The 21,571-nt window shown below is 42.6% G+C and overlaps 2 protein-coding genes across 2 annotated transcripts in view; one reads left to right on the top strand and one right to left on the bottom strand.

Moving 5' to 3' along the window:
• The window catches only part of KIF20A (kinesin family member 20A), a 14,007-nt gene extending 3,822 nt beyond the window's left edge, over positions 1-10,185 (top strand). Inside the window, exons 4-19 of the mRNA XM_015823956.1 lie at positions 406-525; positions 735-873; positions 966-1,153; positions 1,239-1,383; positions 1,974-2,174; positions 2,401-2,512; positions 2,693-2,764; positions 3,145-3,285; positions 3,490-3,664; positions 5,010-5,171; positions 5,395-5,534; positions 5,655-5,757; positions 6,664-6,871; positions 7,318-7,409; positions 8,511-8,648; positions 9,464-10,185. Of these exons, the coding sequence (XP_015679442.1) occupies positions 406-525; positions 735-873; positions 966-1,153; positions 1,239-1,383; positions 1,974-2,174; positions 2,401-2,512; positions 2,693-2,764; positions 3,145-3,285; positions 3,490-3,664; positions 5,010-5,171; positions 5,395-5,534; positions 5,655-5,757; positions 6,664-6,871; positions 7,318-7,409; positions 8,511-8,648; positions 9,464-9,808 (2,481 nt within the window). The 3' untranslated portion in view covers positions 9,809-10,185. The remainder of the gene's footprint in view (positions 1-405; positions 526-734; positions 874-965; positions 1,154-1,238; positions 1,384-1,973; positions 2,175-2,400; positions 2,513-2,692; positions 2,765-3,144; positions 3,286-3,489; positions 3,665-5,009; positions 5,172-5,394; positions 5,535-5,654; positions 5,758-6,663; positions 6,872-7,317; positions 7,410-8,510; positions 8,649-9,463) is intronic.
• Positions 10,186-15,114: 4,929 nt separating this feature from the next.
• CDC23 (cell division cycle 23) overlaps positions 15,115-21,571 on the bottom strand; it is a 12,411-nt gene continuing 5,954 nt past the window's right edge. The window contains exons 8-16 of the mRNA XM_029285676.1: positions 21,305-21,330; positions 20,553-20,634; positions 20,302-20,455; positions 19,162-19,281; positions 18,589-18,664; positions 17,430-17,491; positions 17,033-17,111; positions 16,432-16,551; positions 15,115-15,535 (exon numbers count right to left, since the gene is read on the bottom strand). Of these exons, the coding sequence (XP_029141509.1) occupies positions 15,365-15,535; positions 16,432-16,551; positions 17,033-17,111; positions 17,430-17,491; positions 18,589-18,664; positions 19,162-19,281; positions 20,302-20,455; positions 20,553-20,634; positions 21,305-21,330 (890 nt within the window). The 3' untranslated portion in view covers positions 15,115-15,364. The remainder of the gene's footprint in view (positions 15,536-16,431; positions 16,552-17,032; positions 17,112-17,429; positions 17,492-18,588; positions 18,665-19,161; positions 19,282-20,301; positions 20,456-20,552; positions 20,635-21,304; positions 21,331-21,571) is intronic.

The following is a 21,571-nucleotide window of genomic DNA, read 5'->3' as shown; positions in this document are numbered from 1 at the left end:
GACAAGAAGCAACGGATGGAAACTAATCAAGGAGAGAAGCAACCTAGAACTAAGGAGAAACTTCCTGACAGTTAGAACAATTAACCAGTGGAACAACCTGCCTCCAGAAGCGGTGAATGCTCCAACACTGGAGGTTTTTAAGAAGAGACTGGACAGCCATTTGTCCGAAATGGTATAGGGTTTCCTGCCTGAGCAGGGGATTGGACTAGATGACCTCCAAGGTCCCAACTTTATTATTATTGTTGTTGTTGTTGTTATAGTCTTTTATTGTTGTGCTATAAGACACTTGAGATATTTTGATAGAGTGGCTGGATATAAATATTTAAAATTAAGAGTGCCTGCAGAAAAGTGATTTGCTGCTATGGCAGATGATTTTAGGTACTGAATGCTAACTATACTTCTCAGGACTGTGTCTGCATAGAAAATGCCGATACCCTTCTTCTCAAAGCACCCAAAGATTCCTTTACGATGAGAAACACTGAGCGAGGAATTGGCCAGGCAGTGCACAAATTCACCTTCACCCAGGTGTGTTTTTTCATTTAATGCGATGGTGCTCCTCTTTCTCGGACCTCTACTGAAACCAGTAGAGATTGTGATGTTTAAAACTCTTTTGGGGGTAGAGAACTCATGGAGAGACGGGGATTAATTTCTGATAATTTGATGTAATTAACCATACATCTAGAGAAATCCTACTCTGTATGAGCACGTTATAACCCTTATCATTTGATATTCAGATCTTTGGGCCAGAGATAGGCCAGAAAGCATTCTTTGATGCCACAATGAAGGAAGTGGTGAAGGATGTCCTCAGTGGGCAGAACTGGCTTGTATATACCTATGGAGTCACTAATTCAGGAAAGACTTATACAATCCAAGGTAAGCAGCGCTTGGTGTACAATGTTCCAGATAACCTCTGATTAATAAGGGTGCCTCGTTTTGACTGTTGCTTCTTTGTGCTTTGCTTGAAGGAAATGGTACTGACAGAGGGATCCTACCCCGTTCCCTAGTCATCATATTCAACAGTATTGGGACACGGTTGTACCGAGCCACAGACCTGAAACCTTTCCTATCAAACATAGTAAATTGGCTGGACAGCAAACAGATTCATCAAGAGGAAACCAAGAAGCAGGCTCTAATCTATGGTGGGATAAAGGAGGTAAGTGCCTCAAAGCCCATAAGGGCAAGGAAGAGGATGAACTGGTCAAAATCCCTGCTATAATTCTTCTTTTTTGGGTTGGCAGGAGGAACTCTTTACTTCTTTGAACAAAAGTCACAGAACAGCATCCCAATCACAAGCACCCACAAGTGGTAGTATTGATAGCGGCATTGGTGGACTCTCCTCGGTTTGCCAGTCGACAAACCAGGCAAACTGGAGCCAGCTGGAAGGTACGTGCTGTCATGAACCTTGGTTCTGGGGCAATTTTATTTTCCATAGAATTGAAAAACTAAGCACTATAACACCTCAAAACTAAGAATAATAAAGCCTTCAGCAGTAAGAAATGCAGTAAAAAGACATTCAGAAACAATGGAATTCAAGAGAAGCATCTTAATCAGAACAATATCCACAATCCAATGTATGTTTCAATTACATTTCACAGAAAAGGACTGGGTTTATGCAATCTTTGGTTTTTCTCTACTGCAACTTATAAAGTGCCCCTTCAAATATCTTCTAGTTTAGCAATTACTGGGCAATGGAACATCTCTTGTTGCTAACTGTGTAGGCTTTGTAAAGTAGAAGGGTATAATGTATAATGAAGCTAAAACTTTCCCTTGGTGCTATGAGAAGCTTAGTTTGGAAAGAAAATATTTCTTCTGCTTTAAGAGAAAGGAAACACTTAATTTATGGAAGCTGGGCTTATTAAGAACAATCACTATGTGCTTTGGGTTTATTTTCAGAAAGTCTGTGTTAATTGGGTCAACTGTGAATTGTTACAATCACTGATAACCTTTTTGTTTTGTTTTGTTTTCATTGATAGAGACAGGACCTCACAAAACTGACCCAGATAGTGTTTCATTTGTGACTCAAGAGGATGTGCAATTTTCTATCTGGGTCTCCTTCTTTGAGATCTACAATGAGCTGATTTATGACTTGCTGGAGACCCCTCCATCTGCCCCAAACCGCAAGAGGCCTACACTGCGGCTCTGTGAGGATCATACTGGAAATACATATGTTAAAGGTACAGCTCAGCCTTCTCACCCAGAATATAAATTGGATTAAACTTGTAGAATAATTAATCCAGCTGATCAGTCATCTAATAAGCCATATTCTGAATGGCTTGAACCAGTGATGGAAGACACACTCCTCCCTTTATTGAGGTGTGATGTTTTCCCTGATGATTCCTAGATAAACGCAGACTCTAATTCCTGATATTTCAGTTCCCTGACTCATCTTTGCTTTTGTAGATCTGAACTGGGTCAATGTGCAAAGTGCTGAAGAGGCCTGGAAACTGCTGAAATTAGGCCGGAGAAATCAAAGTTTTGCCAGCACCCACATGAATGAGAATTCTAGCCGCAGGTCTGCCATATTCCTCATTTTGGTGACAGAGGGAGTGTTGGGATTCTGGAGGATTAGTAAAGTATGTTCTCTGTACAAAAAAAATTAATTCACCCAGGATTGGGAAATATGGGAATAAATGGGCTTAATAATTTGAACCAGTTTATTTTCTAAAAATGTTTCTTCTCTTGCCCTCTGTAGCCACAGCATCTTCTCCATCCGAATTCTACACCTTCAGGAAAGCAGCAGTAAAATGGTCCCAAAGATCAGCGAGTAAGGGAAAACTTTCTTACTGAAGGCCTGAAAGACAGCTTTGTTTTTTTCAATATACGCAGGGAAGCCGCCTTGAGTAGTTTTGACATGTGTTTGTCAGAATGACAACTTTGGCTTGGTGTAAAATGTTCAGTCTTGTGTCTAACCTGAAATGAAAAAGAGTTTTCCCTCCGTGCCAGTATGGAGCAAGGCAACCTAAAGTAGTAAAATTAAAAAGCAAAACTATAACTGGATCTTGTCATGGATTCTCATGCTGATTGCCAGAATTTCTAACCTGAAGTTAGAATCTGATGGGGGGAAGAGGGGGAGGAAGCAGGGAGTGGTGGAGATGGGGGGGGGACCAGGCCTTGCATCCAAATACTTCTTTTTCTCTTCACCAGGCTGTCACTCTGTGACCTTGCTGGCTCAGAACGCTGCAAAGAGCAGAGAACTGGGGACCGTATGAAGGAAGCCAATAACATCAATACCTCCTTGCACACTCTGGGGCGATGTCTCACAGGTTTGCGCCACAATCAGACCAAGTAAGTTAAAGAAACTTCTACTTCTAGCATTCACCCTGTCAGACATCGAAACAGACCGGGAAGACCATAATTCTGGTCAGACCAACTTCTATGACTACTTACACGTATGCACAAGATCCAATTCTACTCCTGCTACTATACACCCTTCCGAAGTACAAAACATAATCGTAAAGGTCTCGTGTTTAGGAGAAGAGAGAGAGAGAGAGATTTATCCAGTTTCGTCTTACACCACGGCTTCCGGGATAGCAAACTAACCCGTGTATTCCAAGGCTTTTTCACAGGACGTGGGCAGTCCTGTATGATTGTCAATATCAACCCATGTGCTTCCTCATATGATGAGACCCTCCATGTGGCTAAGTTCTCTGCCATTGCCAGCCAGGTGAGAGCAGAATTATTGGAGTTAATTTGGGTAGTGTTCGAGTTCTTTACTGGATAGAAAACAGATAGGATAGAATGTCCACTGCAATGTTATAATTATTAAGGTTGACTGTGGCTACTTAGCCAATTAGTAGTCTAATGTTCTTCCTCCAGTGGAGGATCTCCTTCCTCCAATGCTGTCAACACAAAAGGTTACAGAGCAAGATTTTTTTTTTTTCCTGCAGTGATCATCTCCCTGTACTTGCAGGACTAAAATGAATTTGGCTGTTGCTTCCTGTGCTTCCATTTGCTCTGGAGACCATGTGGTTCCATTGGTTTCACCCATCACTCACAAGGGCTTTCTCAAGCAAACCAATTATGTTTGAGCAATTTATGCTGATCTTTGGGAGACTAGTAATAAATTCTTAGCTACACCCATATCAGTTGCAAAGGTACAGCCCCTCATCTTTTGCCTTCCAATCAGGGAGCAGTGGCAACAAAAGTCTTCGATGTTGACTGGCTGAAAGTCCTACTATATGCCTTCCCTCCTGCCATTAACCCCCTACTGTTCTACCAGACTCTGGACTTGATAGTGACAGGCCTAAATTGCCCACTCCAGGGAGCACCGAAGGACATTCTACTACATATACTACAGCTTTTATAACTCAGCTTTGAGGCCTGTAATTGCTGGACTTTTTTAAGGTTGCTATTTCTATTCCTTTTTCTACCTGTGGTTTGGGTATCCTGTTGTGATCTGGTGCTTCCTTTGGATGTACTATTCTCCCCTTTATTTTTTACTGTAGTAGGGCATATGAATAAATGAGGCTGCTAATGGTGTGAGAGACAGACTATATAAAAGAACAAAAAGTTACTTATTTGTAGCTGGTTTTTCCAGTGGTTCTCTGTGCATTCCTACTGTCAACCTTCTCTTGTATTACTGCTGCATGTAAGATTGGAGTGCTAGGGCCGCTTCAGTGGTCTCAAGGAACTGAGGTAAAAGGAAGGAGCTGTCTTTCACGTGCACATTATGGTGGAAGTTCCCAACAAAAATCTCCTGCTTTAGAACATTTTCAAATATTTTCAGTGTGGAGGCACACATTGCATACAAAAGATGATCACCCAAAGAGCCACAGTTTCATGCAAGCAGTCTATTCTTTATGTAGATGCTCTAAGATGGTGTTCTTTATGTTTTTTTTCTACAAGTTGCATCCTCCTGAGGGTAAACATCAGGGCCACTTTGTCCTGGAAGCCTTTTTCAAAAACATAAACAATATATTCCGCTCAGAGTAACCTTGGCATAAGGTGGAAGAAAATGAGTGCTGTGGTTTTTTTTAACTGTGTTGATAGTGTAATTTGGTTTCTTACAGCTTATCCAGGTTCCTACAAAGGTGGGGCTTTTGTCTATCCATTCACTCATCAAGGAACACAGCATTGAAACTAGTACGGCCTCTGTGTCTGTTTTGGCTGAAGAAGCAGAATCTGATGAAGACAGCGAAGATGAAACAGATGTCACTGCATATGATAAGGAGGTAAGTGGTTGGTCCTTCCTTATTTACTGAATGGAGAAGTTTTCAAAGCTACTCAGTTGGACACCTCTGGGACTTTAGAAACTTCCATATTTTGAGCATATGATTTAAGTATTGATCAGTATTTTTAAATCAGTTGGTTGGGTCTGTGAAGCATTCTGATGTTGACTGTCCCATTGAACCTAAATCACCATGTTCTTTGTATTTTCCTCATCCCAAAATCCAGGACCTTGTGCATATAGTTAAAGCTGTGCAAGAGCTTCTGCTGAAGGAGCGTCAGGAGAAGCTTCAGCTGGAGGTGCGTCTCCGTGATGAGATCTGCAATGAGATGATGGCACACCTACAACAGAGAGAGCAGTGGAGCAGGTACTGTTGCTGTTGGAGCTACCTGTATTTTCCAGGAAGCTTCTGTGATTGGTCCTTGGCTTTCTATCCACCTATCTTACTGTGTCATCTTTTTTCCCCCTTCTTCAATGTCTTCTGTAGTGACCATCTGGATTCTCAAAAGGAGATGTTAGAGGAGCTTTATGAAGACAAACTGAATAATTTGAAGGTGTCACTGACAGACTACTATCTGGAAGAAATAGAGGTAGGAATACGAGGTAGATGATGTACTGGGGTTTTCTGGGGACAGGGACTATATCATCTGCCACAAACAAAGAAGTGGCAGTCTAGAGAAGACATGTCCTTTAAACTTTAGTATTTTTGTAGTGTGCAATGGAGAGACCTACCAAGACTCCTTCATGTAACTGATGCATGCCTCCCTCCCTCCTCCCATCCTGATCCCAAAGTTTGCTGTGGGCATTAAAATTGTCTACATTTTGGTTGGCTTGTGCCTTAGAAAAAGGCTATGCTGCAACTCTAACTGCCTAACTGACTCCAGATGTAACTTGGATATCATGTTTGTCCCAATCTCTTCTCCAGAACTGATGCTTTTAAAAGAGTATGTAGTTATTTGGTTATTTACTGCTGGGTTAGGTTACGAACCTGCTGGTAAGGCTGCCTTGAGCCGTTTGACAATTTGGTGGTCTTAAGAATCCCAGTGGGTAAATAAAATGCTGACTACTGCTAACAACAAAGAAAGCAGATACATATGATTCTATAATGGAAATTCTTTGCTAGTGGAAGATTCTTATATGTGTGAGGACTTGCCTTGATCTTGGAGAGCAGTCAGTTGGGAGGAGGGCTCAACTGGGAAATCGGTATCACAAGAGGGAAAGGTCTAACCACACACACTCCACACACCCCATGCTGTTGAGCTTTATCTAGTCTTTCCCAGCAAAAGCTACCAGTATGGGGAGATTCCCGCAGAATACGAATAGAACAATAAACTAGCTTGTTTGTGACTCTGTGAGTGTGATTCTAGTTGTTTGTGCCTGATGCTTAAGAATCACACATTTTTATAGGAACCTTGGGGAGATACCTCCTTAGTTCCACAGCTCCTTCCCCCCCCCCCCCCCCGTTTCCTAGTTAGAGCATCTTCTTTTTTCTTCAGAGTCGGGATGAGAAGATAAAAGAGTTGGAAGCTGCCTTGCAGGAGGCAAAACAACAAGACTCCAAAGCAGGCAAGAGACAAGATATGGAAGAAACTTTACGTAGATCCAAACGAATCACATCTACGCAGCAAGAATTGCAGCAAGAATTGCAGGAGGTGAAAGATTCGCTAGAGACGTGCCAGGCAGAGCTGAGTGTATCTACCAAAGGTGAGGCCCTCTTCTTGTAAACTCGCATGGAGATCAGATCGTATATCTGGAGAAAGGCAGACTGCCTTAATTATTGGAGGGTTGTGAAGATTGACGTACATCTGCCCAATGTTAAACTTACATTATCCCCTGTTCTTTGTGTTACTTAGTCCTCTTAATTGTGTCCTGTGACACTGGCGGCCTTTTTTTGTTACAAGCCCATTCCTGCATAGGTATGTGATAGCTTTAAAAACAGAAATGGTTTTCATCATCACTTCTAATCTCCTCCTTACATCTAATTTCAGTGAGTCTGGTTTATTTTGTGGGAAAGAAGCAAGAGATTTGATATTTCTCGGAAAACATCTCTATCTTTCAGGGCTTGGTCTTGATTTGGAAGCTGCCATGTACATTAGCAATTCGCTTGCTAGGCTTAATTTGTTCTTGCACTTGGCCCTGTTTTCCTACAGAACTGCTTAAGTATCGAAAAATGCTGGAGCCTCCACCTTCATCCAGGCCCATTGCTGCTGATTTAGACCGGAAGCTAGAAGAAGGTCAAAAGGTAACTTCAGCTGAGGGAACAAGAGCTTGCTAAAGAAAATTAGATTTTCTTTTCTTTTGGATGTTGCTGATCAAGGTAACTCCTTGAGTTACGACAGAGGTCGGGAGAGGGATTGCTGTCATTAAGTGATGCAGTAATAAAATGAAATGTCGTGTGGCCATATCAGACAATATGGGTTGTCAAGTGGGTAGAGGCAGGAATCCCGTGTAAGGAATGTGAAGGGCTGTGGGGATGTCATTGGGAAGGCCAGTCAAGGTTGTGGGCAAGCAGTGCTGGCTGGCAGGCATGTGCTCTCTGGGATCTTGTTCTCTGTAGTGGGACTTCTAGGGAGAAAAAGCAGTTGGAGCGACTTGTGACCGTCCCTTCTGGCTTCCCTATTGACTTTGCTTTTGAGAAGCCACAGCAAAGGTTGCAAATGACAATCGTGTGACTGCAGCTCACCATGACATTGCAATCGCAAACTGGATGCCTGAGTGACCGGAGAGGCTGTGATGGCATCCACAATTTTGTGGGCCAGTGGTAAATCCCTTCTGTTCAGTGCTACTGTAATTTTAAATGATCACTGAATGAGTGGTCCTAGCTCAGTGATGGCGAACCTTTTAGAGACCGAGTGCCCAAACTGCAACCCAAAACCCACTTATGCATCGTCGAGTGCCGGGTGGATGTGGCCCATTGGGTGGGTGTGGCCCATTGGGTGGGCGTGGCTGCAGTGGTAACGGCAGACTGGGTGGGACTAAAAAGTTCAATCAATCAGTTCCAACTTTGCAAGAGCATTTTTTTTCCCGCGAGAAGTTGAAATTGACTGAATCTTTTTTTTTTTTTTTTTTGCACATGGTGGCAGAGGCCTAAAGCAAAAAGGTTTTATAAAACCCAGCTGAAGGCCTAGGACTGGGGCGATGGTGCACGTGCCCAGAGAGGGCTCTGAGTGCCACCTCTGGCACCTGTGCGATAGGTTCGCCACCACTGCCCTAGCTCAATACACTCCTGTGTATTCTTTCTGGCTCCTCTTCTCTGCTAATGGGCAGCTTGCCCTTTATAACCAAGGTTTATTTTTTTTTTTTGCTCCTGTCTTGGTTACTTGACTCTTCTTTGCTCTCTCAGAATGTGAGGCTGCTGCGTTCGGAGCTGCTGAATCTTGGAGAGCTGTTCCAGTCAGCCGAAAGAGCATGTTGTCACAGCACAAGTGCTGGGAAACTCCGAGAAGCCCTCAATAAGTGTGACAATATCCTGGCCAAGCAGGTATGGAAAGGCCTGCTGAATCTAGCTGCTTTGTGAGGCTCTTTTTTTTTCTATTACACCTTGCCCCCTAAACCTTGCCCTCTAAACAAATTGCAAAGTTAATCCCTCAGCATAAAGAAAACTAAAAATGGCGAAGCAGGGGCAGTAGCCCAGTAAGTTAGATTTTCTTTTAATTAGAGGGAGGGCTGGGGAATGCTTTTACCAAGTATGGTACTAAAAAAGAAAATCTTGAGAAGACGGGACTGCCGCAAGCCTTAACTGATTAATTAATTGATTGGTACTCAATGCATTTTGGCATGAAAATGTCCCAGTATCAGACATTTGTTTAGTACTCGACACGCTGCTATGAGAAGAGAGGGGTGGCTGTGGGCAATGGACAGGAAGTCAGCCATGCTACATGGCCACAGAGGGTGGACAGGAAGTTGGTTATGCTGGGAAGATTGCTGGCATAGGAAAAGGGACAGACAGAAAGTTCTTCCTGGCCGAAACAAAGGGTTATGTGGTCTTGTGATTTGTTTGGGACTTGTCCTTTTTAGTACCCATCACCCCTCCCAGAACCAATTAACACCAAGTACCAAGATACCATTGGAACAATTTGCATTCCAAACCCAAAGTCTATTGACAGATCTTATGTAGATGAGATTGTTGTTCATGCAGTTTGATCTCTGGCTCATCAGAATGGTGCTACTTAGCCAGGAAGAGGCACAAATTGTCACTTTCGGTTCATAGACCTAGGAGGCAGCTGTCAGATGGCAGAACCACTGGTCGGGATAAATCACCATCATGACCATCTTTTGGTTCGATGTTCTTTCTAGGACCAGACCTTGGCTGAAATTCAGAATAACATGATACTGGTGAAGATGGATATGCGGAAGAAAGCTGCCTGTATCGCAGAGCAATATCAAACTGTGCAGAAGCTCCAGGCTGCAGCAAACGCAGAGACAGTGTCGGGGGTACCAGCTTCTATGAAAAAGCGCTTCTGTGCAAATAATGAAAACTTGCAGCCCAAGAGTCAGCCTCCCATCAAGAAGCCATTCTTGCACAACTTCCTTACTCGCTCAGCGACTCGGTCTGCAGTGACAGACAGCCCTTATACTCGCATCTTGCGTGCCCGAGGAACTCCAGGGTTTAAACCACTGCCCTTTGGCAAAAACCACTGAATGCTTTGAACCCAGGCCTTGTCAGGCAGCACAGCCAATTAGTGCCTTTACCGTCAGTGAGTTGGCTCCAGGTACAGGAAGGCTTTAAAAGTGGATGGTGACCTAGTGGCTTAAACGGATCAGCCTCAAGTACCTTTACATCCAATCTAATGTATATAAGTTATTCTATATTTAGTGAGTTAAGGCCTGAGCTTTCTGAACACCTTTGACTTACCAAAGATGATTACTATGCATGTATGTCTTTTCTTTCAGGCCAGCTGCTATTCCAATGGTTATGAAACCTAGATTTATGTTACATCCCATTTTATTTGTGTTTAAAAAAATGATACACAGCATGCAGAACCACATGTATTTTATCTATGTTAAACACATAATAAATGCGTTATTTTCAATTCTGAAATGTTATTGAGTTGCATAGACTGGATTCTATACAGTTGAGGTATTTATAAATATTGGCCAATAGGAGTTCCTTCTAGGAATTCAGGGCGGGGGGGGGGGGAATCTTGCAAAATATATTGACAATTTATACCTTCTTTCTAGCATTCAAGGTGGTCAGTAATGTCACCCCAAGCTAAAATCCTAATTCAAATGTCAGGGAAAAACTATCGAAAGAGAAACTTTGGCTTCTTTCCTAAAAGCTGGAAGAATGAAGCCTCAGCAGATCTCCCAAAGATTTGTCTCCCTTAATTTGGGAGTAACACAGGCGGCCTTCTTCTCCCATCGGCAAATGGTCCTCAGGATACCCTCTTCTGTCAACCCTAATGTCAACCTTAGGCAATATTATATGCTGCTATAGGTTTATAGCAGTCAGCTTTTACCCAGCTTTGGTGTGCATGTAGTTCCATGCAGCTATTCAGGTCTTAGGATGTTTCTCAGGGCAATTATCCTATATTTGAAAGGGCCTTGTGGTAGCCATTGTCCCGCACCTGTCAATGGGCTTCAGCTTTTACTAACTTTTGATCTGATTCACATGAGTTTTTATGGACTCAAGTTTCATAACTAGGTTTTGAAACTGAAAATGAAAGTTTAGCAAACAAAATAACAATTTTTTAGGCAAAAAATGTCCAAATTTTCTAAAATTTGTGTGTGTGTGGGGAAACCTTGGTAAATCCATAGGTTGCAAAAATATTCAGGTAACCAAACTTGAGCATCCAATTTTGGTGGCAAATTGTTGCAGTCGTAAGTTGAGTAAACACATAAACAGGCTCAAATATATACACTTTTACAATGGTTGTTAAGCAGATCATGTGGTCCTAAGTCTGAATCCAGCTTATCCAATAGGTGTTTTTGCCAGAAAATGGCAAAATATGATTACATAATCCTGAGACACAAACCGACATAAATGTGAGCCAGTTGCTAAGTGCCTGAAATGTAATTAAATGGCCACAGGGGTGGTGCATCAGGCATAATTCAAAGGAAGGATTGTTGTTTTTTCAATCTGTTTTGAACAGTCATTAAGCAACAGGTTGTAAAGGCAGCCTGTAAAGGACATTTTTCAACTTGAATACTTCTCATTAAATACTATGTAAATTGGAGCCATTGTTTTTAAGGTACACAACTGGAGTTTTCAGCCTTCTTCGGGCAATGGAACTGTTTTTTAAACAAAACCCGGACCTCTGATCCAGAGGCCAAAGCTCTAGCGCAGCGGTTCTCAACCTATTTGGGGTCGATCGACCATTTCACGGGGGTCGCCAAGCAAGGCTGTCCGCCATTTTTTTTCCCTTTTCCGGCAGGTGCCTTACCTCCCTTGGGCTGGGCCAGCTGGTGGTCGGCCTGCTCCGTCTCTGCCGCTTGCCAGCTACGCCTCGGCCGGCGCAGGGGGCGGAACCACGCATGTGTGGCGCTCCCAGGCAGGGAAAGTCCTCGACTTACGACCGGTTGGGTAGTCCTCGACTTATGACCGGCTTAGTCCTCGACTTACGACCGGTTTAGTCCTCGACTTACGACCGGTTGGGGGGTCGCGGCATTAAAAAGGTTGAGAACCACTGCTCTAGCGATAGATAATTGGCAGGGTTTGCATGGACATCCCCCCCCCCCCCATAGTCTCATGGAACCCCATGAAGGAGTTCTATAGAACAGCCTGAAAATTCTACTGATGTTTCTGGTTAAGATTTTTAAAAAAAACCATGTCACATGCTTAACGTATGTCAAACAATAGAGACATAGTTGACTAGATGCAAAGGACTACGTATACTCTTTCCTGCATTCCTGAGCATAATGTAATCAGAACTTCATATAAACTTGCAACTCGTTCAAAAGCAGAAAACAAGTTCCCCTCCATTTTATTTTTTTTCTTTTCTGGCTTTTCATATAGCAAAATGCTCTGTTAAGAGCATAATACATACAGGGCTATTTCAAGAAACATATCTTTCAGAACATTAACTGCACAAATGTACTGTTTTTCAAAAAAAATCCTGAGCCATGAAATCGGATTGGCTCTAATATTCCTCTTCAGTGCCTAAATCATCAACTACTATATACTCAATACAAAGAATGTGCAAAATCCTGATTGAATGGTGTAGTTGCAAGCATATGACAATTTCCTGCCAAGGGCAGATATGGGATATTTTTGTGCCTTAGAAAACCTGAGCAACTGGCGTTAGTTTGTTAAAATTATGGGTATGCACCAACTTTGATAAATGCCTAATTTTAATAGCAAAAGATTCCAGTATTTACATTTTGATAATCATGTGAGGCATTAGTTCATGAAATAATTTGCAGCAATCCAAGGCTAAAGGAGGGATACATCTAGAACACCAACCAACACAAACACAATTATGATTATTTCATAGGAAGCTCCTTGTGCACAAACTTATTGATTCTGATCTGGAAAAAATAGATCTGCCAAGGATGAAACTTTGGCAGCAAGGTGCTTCTGCATTTCATCTTGCCTTTAGATCAGTGATGGCGAACCTTTTAGAGACCGAGTGCCCAAATTGCAACCCAAAACCCACTTATTTATCACCGGGTGCAAGGTGGGTGTGGCTGTGGTGGTCATGGCAGACGGTGGGTGTGGCCAAGGTGGGCGTGTCACCTCGATGTTGCTCATGGGGAGGGATGCCTGTGGGGACCGGGCAGGGGTTGGGGGAGATCCAGGGGGTCTCTGGCAGGTGGGGCAGTGGGCAGGAGGCTCGTCCTGCGGGGTGAAGTGAGGCAGGGCTGGGGTGCCATTGTCACAGGGCAAGGTGAGGTAGGGGCCAGGGTAGCTGTTGCCTGACACCATCGGCCCCTACACACACAGGCCAGCGAGCGCATGGCGGCCAACAGTGTCCATCAGCAGCCACAGCCTACCGGCCCCTTGACAGCACACTCTGGGGCTCCGCAGCCCGCCACCAGAAGTTCAGAGAAGCCGCCTCTAAGCTGGACAGATGGCCAACAGCTGATGAGGCGCTGCAGTGGGTCGTGCCGGGGAAAAGGAGAGCATGTGAGGCCAGGAGGGATGGGACAGGGGGAGGGAAACCAGCCATTCTGGGATGCATCCGGCCATGTGGGACCTCAGCGAGTTAGCGGGCAGCTGGTTGAAGAAGGACGGTTGCCATCTCTGGGGCATGGCGCGCATGCCCACAGAGAGGGCTCTGAATGCCGCCTCTGGCACCCGTGCCATAGGTTCGCCACCACTGCTTTAGATTAAGAGGGGGGGAGAGAATGTTACTTTCAAGTGGTTTAAATGGAGAAACGAAACCTCTTCAATTCAGCTGGAGAGTGTGAGAGGCTGAAGCCTTGTCAAGGACACCATAACAGGTGTGGATTTGAAACAGATGGTTCCCATAACAAAGTGAACTTGTTGATATGTGTTACATAAGATGTTGGGGGTTTGGAGAATTGTTTAAGTCGATGAATTGGTGTCTGGGAACTTCAGAGCTAGTTTTTCTTCGACATAACCAAGCTGTGTATTCAATAAACAGTAAGCTTTTCAGAAACGAAATGAACCTGGAGTTTTATTCGGATTCTTGAGCTGGATGTTGACAAGATCTGCTATTCAAAGGGTGGCAGCCTTGCTTCAGTTTCCACTAGTATAACAAGGCACCGAATTTAATGACTGCCATACAGTACAAGAGTGGGTTGGATTATTTTACAATTATAGAAGTATGGGATAACTTTAGATTACTTCTACTTTATTTATAAGAATTATTTTATGATTAGATGATCCAAGCAATTATGAATGGTGGCTGATCTGACTATACAGCTTATTTGCTATGATAAATCTGGAAGGCTGTTTACCACATTGAGTTTCCTTGAGGAGGAAGAAGATTAAAGTTCTAAATATGAATACTGAAGCCTCAACATCTCTGAAACAGGTCAGAAGCCATAAATCTGATTTCTTGAAAATATACTGATAAAAACATGGTAACGGCAGATAACATGATTCTTAACCACACAAAAATTGTTTTATGCTTCCTGAATTCTAACAGTCTTGGCATTTAAAGACTGGTCGCAATCATTAGGTTACAATAACATAGTCAATGTTTAAACTGAACATTTACAAGCTGCTAAGTCAAAAGAAATGAATAGATTTGCTCTCGAGTAATTTCCTCTGGTTCTTGATCAACAAAAGATTAACTAAAATAGTCTACAACTTCTAGAGCCCACGTGGGAAAGCAGTAACACTGTACCTGCTGGCATAAAATATACCCATCACTTTATGTTACCAGTTTCAGCCTGGCATTATTACATTGAATTAGATGTGACCTGTTCCCTTCTCCATCCACGTTCTCTGCCTTGTTGCTCTTATAACAGTGATGGCGAACCTTTTAGAGATTGAGTGCCCAAACTGCAACCCAAAATCCACTTATTCATCATCGAGTGCCGGGTGGGTGTGGTCCATTGGGTAGGTGTGGCACATTGGGTGGGCATGGCTGTGGTGGTAACGGCACACTGGGTGGGACTAAAAAGTTCAATCAATATTCTCATTGCAAGATCTTTTTTTTTCCCCGTGAGAAGTTGAAATTGACTGATTGAACCTTTTTTCTTTTTTTGCACACGCTGGCGGAGGCCTAAAGCGAAAAGGTTTTAAAAAACCCAGCTGAAGGCCTAGGACTGGGGCGATGGCGCGTGTGCCCACAGAGAGGGCTCTGAGTGCCGCCTCTGGCACCCGTGCCATAGGTTCGCCACCACTGTCTTATAAGGTAAACTTTTATTAGTCACATAATAAAAAGACAAAGCCAGCTGCTCACAGACACTCCTTTTCAATTTCAAATAAAAGCGATACTGTTTCAAATATGATGCAAATCTGATCAACTTGCATCTTACTACAACATCCTCAGAAAGGAATGTGATGAAGAAAGGGACAGAAAACAACCCCACAGCCAGTGTAAAGAGAGGTTTTATCTCTCACACTCAGGTGCCAGACTTGTAAGAAGACTGAGATGTACGTGAATTCAGCTCGCTACACAGTCTGAGCTATTACCATTTCATGGTTACAATACAACAGACAGTCGTCCTCAGCAACGTGATGTCAGCCATCCGAACTGAATACAACAGCCTTCCTCAAGAGGAAGACCCAGTTTACCACAGGATCATCCTCTCAACTGAGCCAGCACAGAAAGGTAGTTCAGTTCAAGGTGTAATATTGGACAAATTCAGTGGGGACACTCGGCGGGTTGGAGTGTTGTTGGCAGAGAGGGAAGAAGGAAGTAGGAAAGGCGTGGCTGTCTCTGTAGTTGATGTCTCCCCTTGATTTCGTAACTGTAAGATTTGTCGCAAAAGAGCTTTCCCTTCTTCTCTTGTCTAGAAAGAAAAGCCAGATGCATGAGGAAAGAAAAAGGGAGGATGCTGAGAGAAAACAGGTTATAGGCAAAGCATGCTAAATTATAACTAAACCAGTAGGTACTGCTTCATATAAAGAATGTACACACACACACACACAAAATAGGTGGGGAAAAAGGATATACAGGAAAGTTAAATCTCGTGTGCATGTGAGAATATTACAATATCACTCTCCTTAGTCCATTAAACAGCTGAATGGCAGCTTAGTAGAGGTGAGTTCTGCAACATACTCAGAGAGCTAGCTACATGCTGCCTTTTGTATTGATCGTATGCGATGGAGGAGGCAGCTAAATGAATATTTCTTGTAATGGCCTGTATGCTTTCTGGGATCTGTCAGTATTAATTTAAAGAACTTCATTCTCTGATAAGAAAGAAAAGCAATAGGCTCAGTGTTATATTTGCCACCATTTTAATAGCCAAAAGTTTGCAAATTGCAAATACACGAATGTCTGAATAAACCAAAGAATTATTTGGAAGAAGTACCTCAGACCCTGTAGAATAAATTCTTTTCAAGATCTCATTGGCTACAGTTTTGTTATCTATTAGTTAAGCTGGAATGGAATTCCTACAAATAATAAGGGCCATCTCTACTAAATAAATTATTTATTCATTTACTAAATTTATTTGCCATCCACCTCGCCACAGGGCATTACTTTTTACCATCTTAAGTTAAAGCAGTAGCTCTGCCAGATTAATTTTAGATATGAATTACACCAAGCCTGGAGGACACAGCTTCTGGCCTAGCCACAAATGAAGGGGGAGAAGGGAGTTATACATTAATGATGTATACATACATATGGGGACAGGCATAAAGCCCCAGTGAAAAATTGTCCACTTAAACTGTAGCGGTTACTCACATCATTGAAGGCGCAGCATTTCTGAGCACAGGCTGAGGCTTCATCCCAGAGCTTACACTTGAAGTAATACTGAGCCAAGTAGCGGAAGGCAGTGCTTATTTCCAAGTTGTCCCCTAATTCCTGGGATACAATATAGGTACATCCATTCATTCAGCAACCATTCAAGGTCACAACTAAATGTTTCAGTTACAGTTGAAAAAAATGACTTAACACGAGTCTTCAAAGTTCTGGCCATCTCAGCACCCTCAAAGTGTGGGCCACCTGCATTTGTAACCGTCCCCAATGCCTACTTGTGGCACTTTCCACACACCCATGGCACTCTCCTCCCTGCTCCCTACCACCTGCCTGCAGTACTCCCCAGCTTGCTTGCCAGGGACGCCCATCTCTTCCCACCCAACAACCTGCACAATCCTGGGGTTATGATGGCAACTGAGACTACTAGGACTGCAACTGCAAAGTGATGCAGTCAGGTGACATCACAGTTTACGACAGAAAATCCAGTCCCAATTCCATCGTAAGTCAAGGATTACCTCTAAGGACTTTTAGGATTTTCCTATATTTCCCTCTCATGCTCTCCCAAACTTATTTAGAGCTGACTTACCCCACAAGAATAGATATCTTGGATGTATTTGATATAGCACTGAGCAGCCTGTTCTGATTCATTCAACTGCTCATGAAGCCTAAGAAAGGACACAAGTGGTAAGAGGATGCTCTTGACTGAGGATAAAAAGATCAGCTGAGCAGGAGGTACCAACTCAACATTATACTTTTGAGTACAAAGCTGTAGGACATGATTCACTCCGCAAGGGGCTTTTAGGTAGAAGCCTATAAAGTTAACCACACATGAACTGTATTTCTACAGAAAAATGCCCATGGTACAATGATGTATCCACTGCCCATGTGCCTTTACAAGCCCCACTTTCCCTTTTCTTTTAAAACAGAAACATTCCAGCCTTAATCGAGAAAGTAAGGCAAGAGAAATGCAATGCCATACTCACTTTGCTAGCTTCACCAGTGCCATTTTTTCCACATCCCCTACAGCATATGCTCTCCAGTAACACTGTCAAGAATAAAAGCAAAGATGAAGTAAAGAATATTAAACTATTAAACTTGTATGCCATCCAAAATGCACATTCACTCTTTGTTACCATCACCACAAAACATCCCCCCAGTGAGTAAGCTAGTTAAAATGTATCAGGGATGTCACATAAATTATTTTATAGATGGTCAAATCCATTTCTTTTTGTTGATGGCTCATATACTGATTATTGCACAGCAAAAAATTACTTTTGAATTATTGGTCAGGGGTTGGTGTGAAAGATTATGGAATTTTGCATTTACTGGGACACTAACATTATAGATCAGACTAGCAAACGGGGTTAATATAAAAATGATTCTTTCGCAATCATTGTATGTTTGTTATATTTGCCAACAAGTCCTTGTTCTACCTGGGCAAAAGCATCCTAAACATCAGCACAAATTGAGCAACACTATTATAATAAAAAGTATTTTTGATACTACAAATACTAATTATGTTTTGGATTTTCACTGATTCTGATGTAATATTTATATTAAGATATTCTGACTGCATTTTGTAACTTTATTATCAGGACTTGGGAATGAAAATAACTTTATAACACTAAGTTTGAGGGACATTCTTTTTCTTCATACTGGAATAGAATTTAAGATATGAAGCAATAAGAAAGGACTGGTCCCCATTATATTAGGCATGTGGAAGTGTGAAAATAAAATGTACATCATAATCAAATTTTTCATTCCATTCTAGGAAGGACTTGATGCTTTTTGTCCCCTTTCTTAACATAGATAGCCTAGCCCAGGGGTAGACAACCTTGGCTCTTTTATGACTCGTGGACTTCAACTCCCAGAATTCCTGAGCCAGCCATGCTGAGGGGAAAGGGAGAGGTTTCCAAGCTGAGCCATGCTGGCTCAGGAATTCTGGGAGTTGAAGTCCACGAGTCATAAAAGAGCCATGGTTGCCTACCCCTGGCCTAGCCATATGACCTACATCTCACAAACCATTCTCAAAGGATGATGCACAGACTAGGGCAACATAATACATGCAATAATTCCCCAATCTGGTTCCCCATGAAACCACAAATCCCCCCCCCCTTTTTGCAAATTTGTGCTTTCTAGTACCTTTTTGGCTTCTACTAGCTGATTTAATTTTTCATAACATTCTCCGAGAGCAACAAGCATACGGGAATCATTGGGTCTGTGAAAAACACAAGATACCTAGCTGACAAAAAGATTAAAATCATTTAAAATCATCTATAGCTCGCTGAGCAGTTGCCTGCTGAGCAGTTTTAACCACAAAAGTTAAAAAATTAAAGACCTGTCAGATTTTGGCAGTGGGATTTTTCAGATTCAACTATTGGAAAAACTTCCTCCAATATCAACTAATTTCATAGCTTTATTTATCAAGAAAAACCCTAAAGGTTAGCACTGAATAAGCACAGGACTTATTTTCCCCACAATAATTAGTTTTATGAAATTGATATCTTTAGTAATTCTTTGCAATTTATACTCCTTTGCCTTTAATAGAGCTAATAGTCAACACTGAAAACCAAAGTTTTATCATTTGCAGGGCATTCTTCTTTATAAATACATACTTCCAAATAAATAATTTATTTCATATATAATAATTTAACTTCACATACCAAGCATAGTTGATTTTAAAAAATGCAGCAATAACTATGCTCGCTGTTTTACCTGAGTTGATGGGCTCGCCGGTAATAATAAAGGCAGTAAAATGGCATCTTGAGAATCTCATATGTTTGCCCCAGTCCATACCATGCTCTGTAGTCTCTTTTATTCACTTCAATGGCATGTCTAACAGAGGAGGGCATTTGGGGGGGGAAAAAGAGTAATATAGTTAAAATCCATCATATACATTTTTTTATTTATTTTGGAAGGAAATGAATGACATGTGAGGGAGGGGAAAGCAAAATAAGTGGCAAGAATTCTCTAGAGCAGTGGTTCTCAACCTTTTTAATGCCGTGACCCCAACCAGTCGTAAGTCGAGGACTACCCAACCGGTCGTAAGTCGAGGACTTTCCCTGCCTGGGAGCGCCGCGCATGCGTGGTTCCACCCCCTGCGCCGGCCGAGGCGTAGCTGGCAAGCGGCAGAGACGGAGCAGGCCGACCACCAGCTGGCCCAGCCCAAGGGAGGTAAGGCACCCACCGGAAAAAAGGGGAAAAAAATGGCGGACAAAAAAAATGGCGGACAGCCTTGCTTGGCGACCCCCATGAAATGGTCGATCGACCCCAAATGGGGTCCCGACCCACAGGTTGAGAACCACTGCTCTAGAGTAGCTTCCACTTTGTGAAACTCTCTCCTGCCAAAGGGACATGCAGCTGCCCTTTGTTTTCCCAAGTAAAGGAAAACAATCCTATTTCCTGTCATTTTTTTCCCTACGCAGGCTGTGGGCACCATAATTATATCTTAGGCTTTAAAGTTAGGTTAATAGATTGCTTCTAGTAAATAATTTTTTTCTATAAAACTCGGCACTACCGCGTCACCAATCTTTCCGTCATGACGTCCGATTAAGACGACTGAGGGTCGTCAAGATTAAGACGACCGAGTTCCAACTGAGTCGGAAAGTAGGAAAACTTCAAACATTTTACTCCTGGGTCTAACAACCCCCGTTATAATACGACTGAGACATTTGGCGAATCTCTCCCGACATTTCGTGCCACTTCTGGTATATAAGTCTGCTATTGCTATAAATCTTTTCTCATTTGATGCCCAGAGCATTTAGTTTGGCACAGGGTAAAATTTCTGTAAAAAGTAACATCCCAGTTAAAGCAATTCCAATCCCAGGCAACTGAGCTTAACTCTTACACACAGACCTGTATGCTTGAATAGCTGCTGATGTATTTTTCATCTCCATGTATTCATGCCCCATAAGGGTCCATGCTCCAAGGTATCGAGGATTCAGTTTCAGGGCTCGCTGGAAATAGAGGGCTGCTTTCTCATGCTGGGAACGCAAACTGTAATAGTTCCCTAAGTTAAATAATAATAATAATAATAGCTTCACTGGCACTGTTTAAAAGGGGAACAAATCAGTTTCTTCAAGAAAAGAACATGCAAAGTTTCTCACCAATTACACAGCAAGTTTCTACACGATACTTGTCAATCTCACATAGGTTATGGGCCAAATAGCTCAATTCGGGCTTCATACCCTAGTAAGGGGAGGAAAAAAAAGTGGGGGGAAAAATGAAAATTTACTCTGTTGCAAAAGGAAATTAGGAAGATAAGATAACCTTTATTGTCATTTTTTTACTGGGCACAATGGCACACATCAAAAAATGAAATTTAGTTGCCTACTCTCAAAGTGAAACACATATATGACACACACCTAAAACATACTATATACAACATATGTACAGACCCACACCCTTACATATCCGTAACAAATAAATATTAAATACTGTCCATCTTGAATATATAACGGAAGGAGGAATTCAGCCACTTGGTTAACTACCAAGTTCACCTTAAGGATTTGATTGCCACACTACAATTGTAGAAATAAATCCATCAAGCGAGCTCTACTAATATGTTAGTTTTTTCCTAGATAACCAAGCGAAGAAAGGCATAAAATTACACCACAACCCTATTTGATTATTGTAGCAATATTGTAACCCAGGGGTCTTCAAACCTGGCCCTTTTATGACTTGTGGACTTCAACTCCCAGAATTCCTCAGCCAGGCACGCAGGCTGAGGAATTCTGGGAGTGGAAGTCCACAAGCCATAAAAGGGCCAAGTTTGAAGACCCCTGTTGTAACCGAATAACACAACCACTATATTATCTAGTTTTCAGTAAAGCCACAGCAGATGGCAGCATTAGGTAACTGGCCGATTTTGGAAAGAGATAAGTACTTGGAGAAGATGGGAAGGCAAACAAACATCCGCAAACAAACATACGCTCCCACAGAGAGGGTCTCCTCAGGGTGCCGTCAACCAGACAGTGTCGGTTGGCGACCCCCAGGGGGAGAGCCTTCTCTGTTGGAGCCCCCACCCTCTGGAACGAACTACCCCCAGAGATCCGGGTGATTCCGGATCTCCCCTCCTTCCGCCGCGCCCTCAAGACATGGCTATTTCAGCTGGCAGGACTGGCCT

The sequence above is a fragment of the Protobothrops mucrosquamatus genome, unplaced genomic scaffold, assembly GCF_001527695.2.
Source record: "Protobothrops mucrosquamatus isolate PMUCROS unplaced genomic scaffold, P.Mucros_1.0 scaffold2058, whole genome shotgun sequence".
Taxonomy (NCBI): Eukaryota; Metazoa; Chordata; class Lepidosauria; order Squamata; family Viperidae; genus Protobothrops; species Protobothrops mucrosquamatus.
Note: the sequence above shows the minus strand (reverse complement) of the source record. Positions and strands in the feature narration are given on the sequence as shown.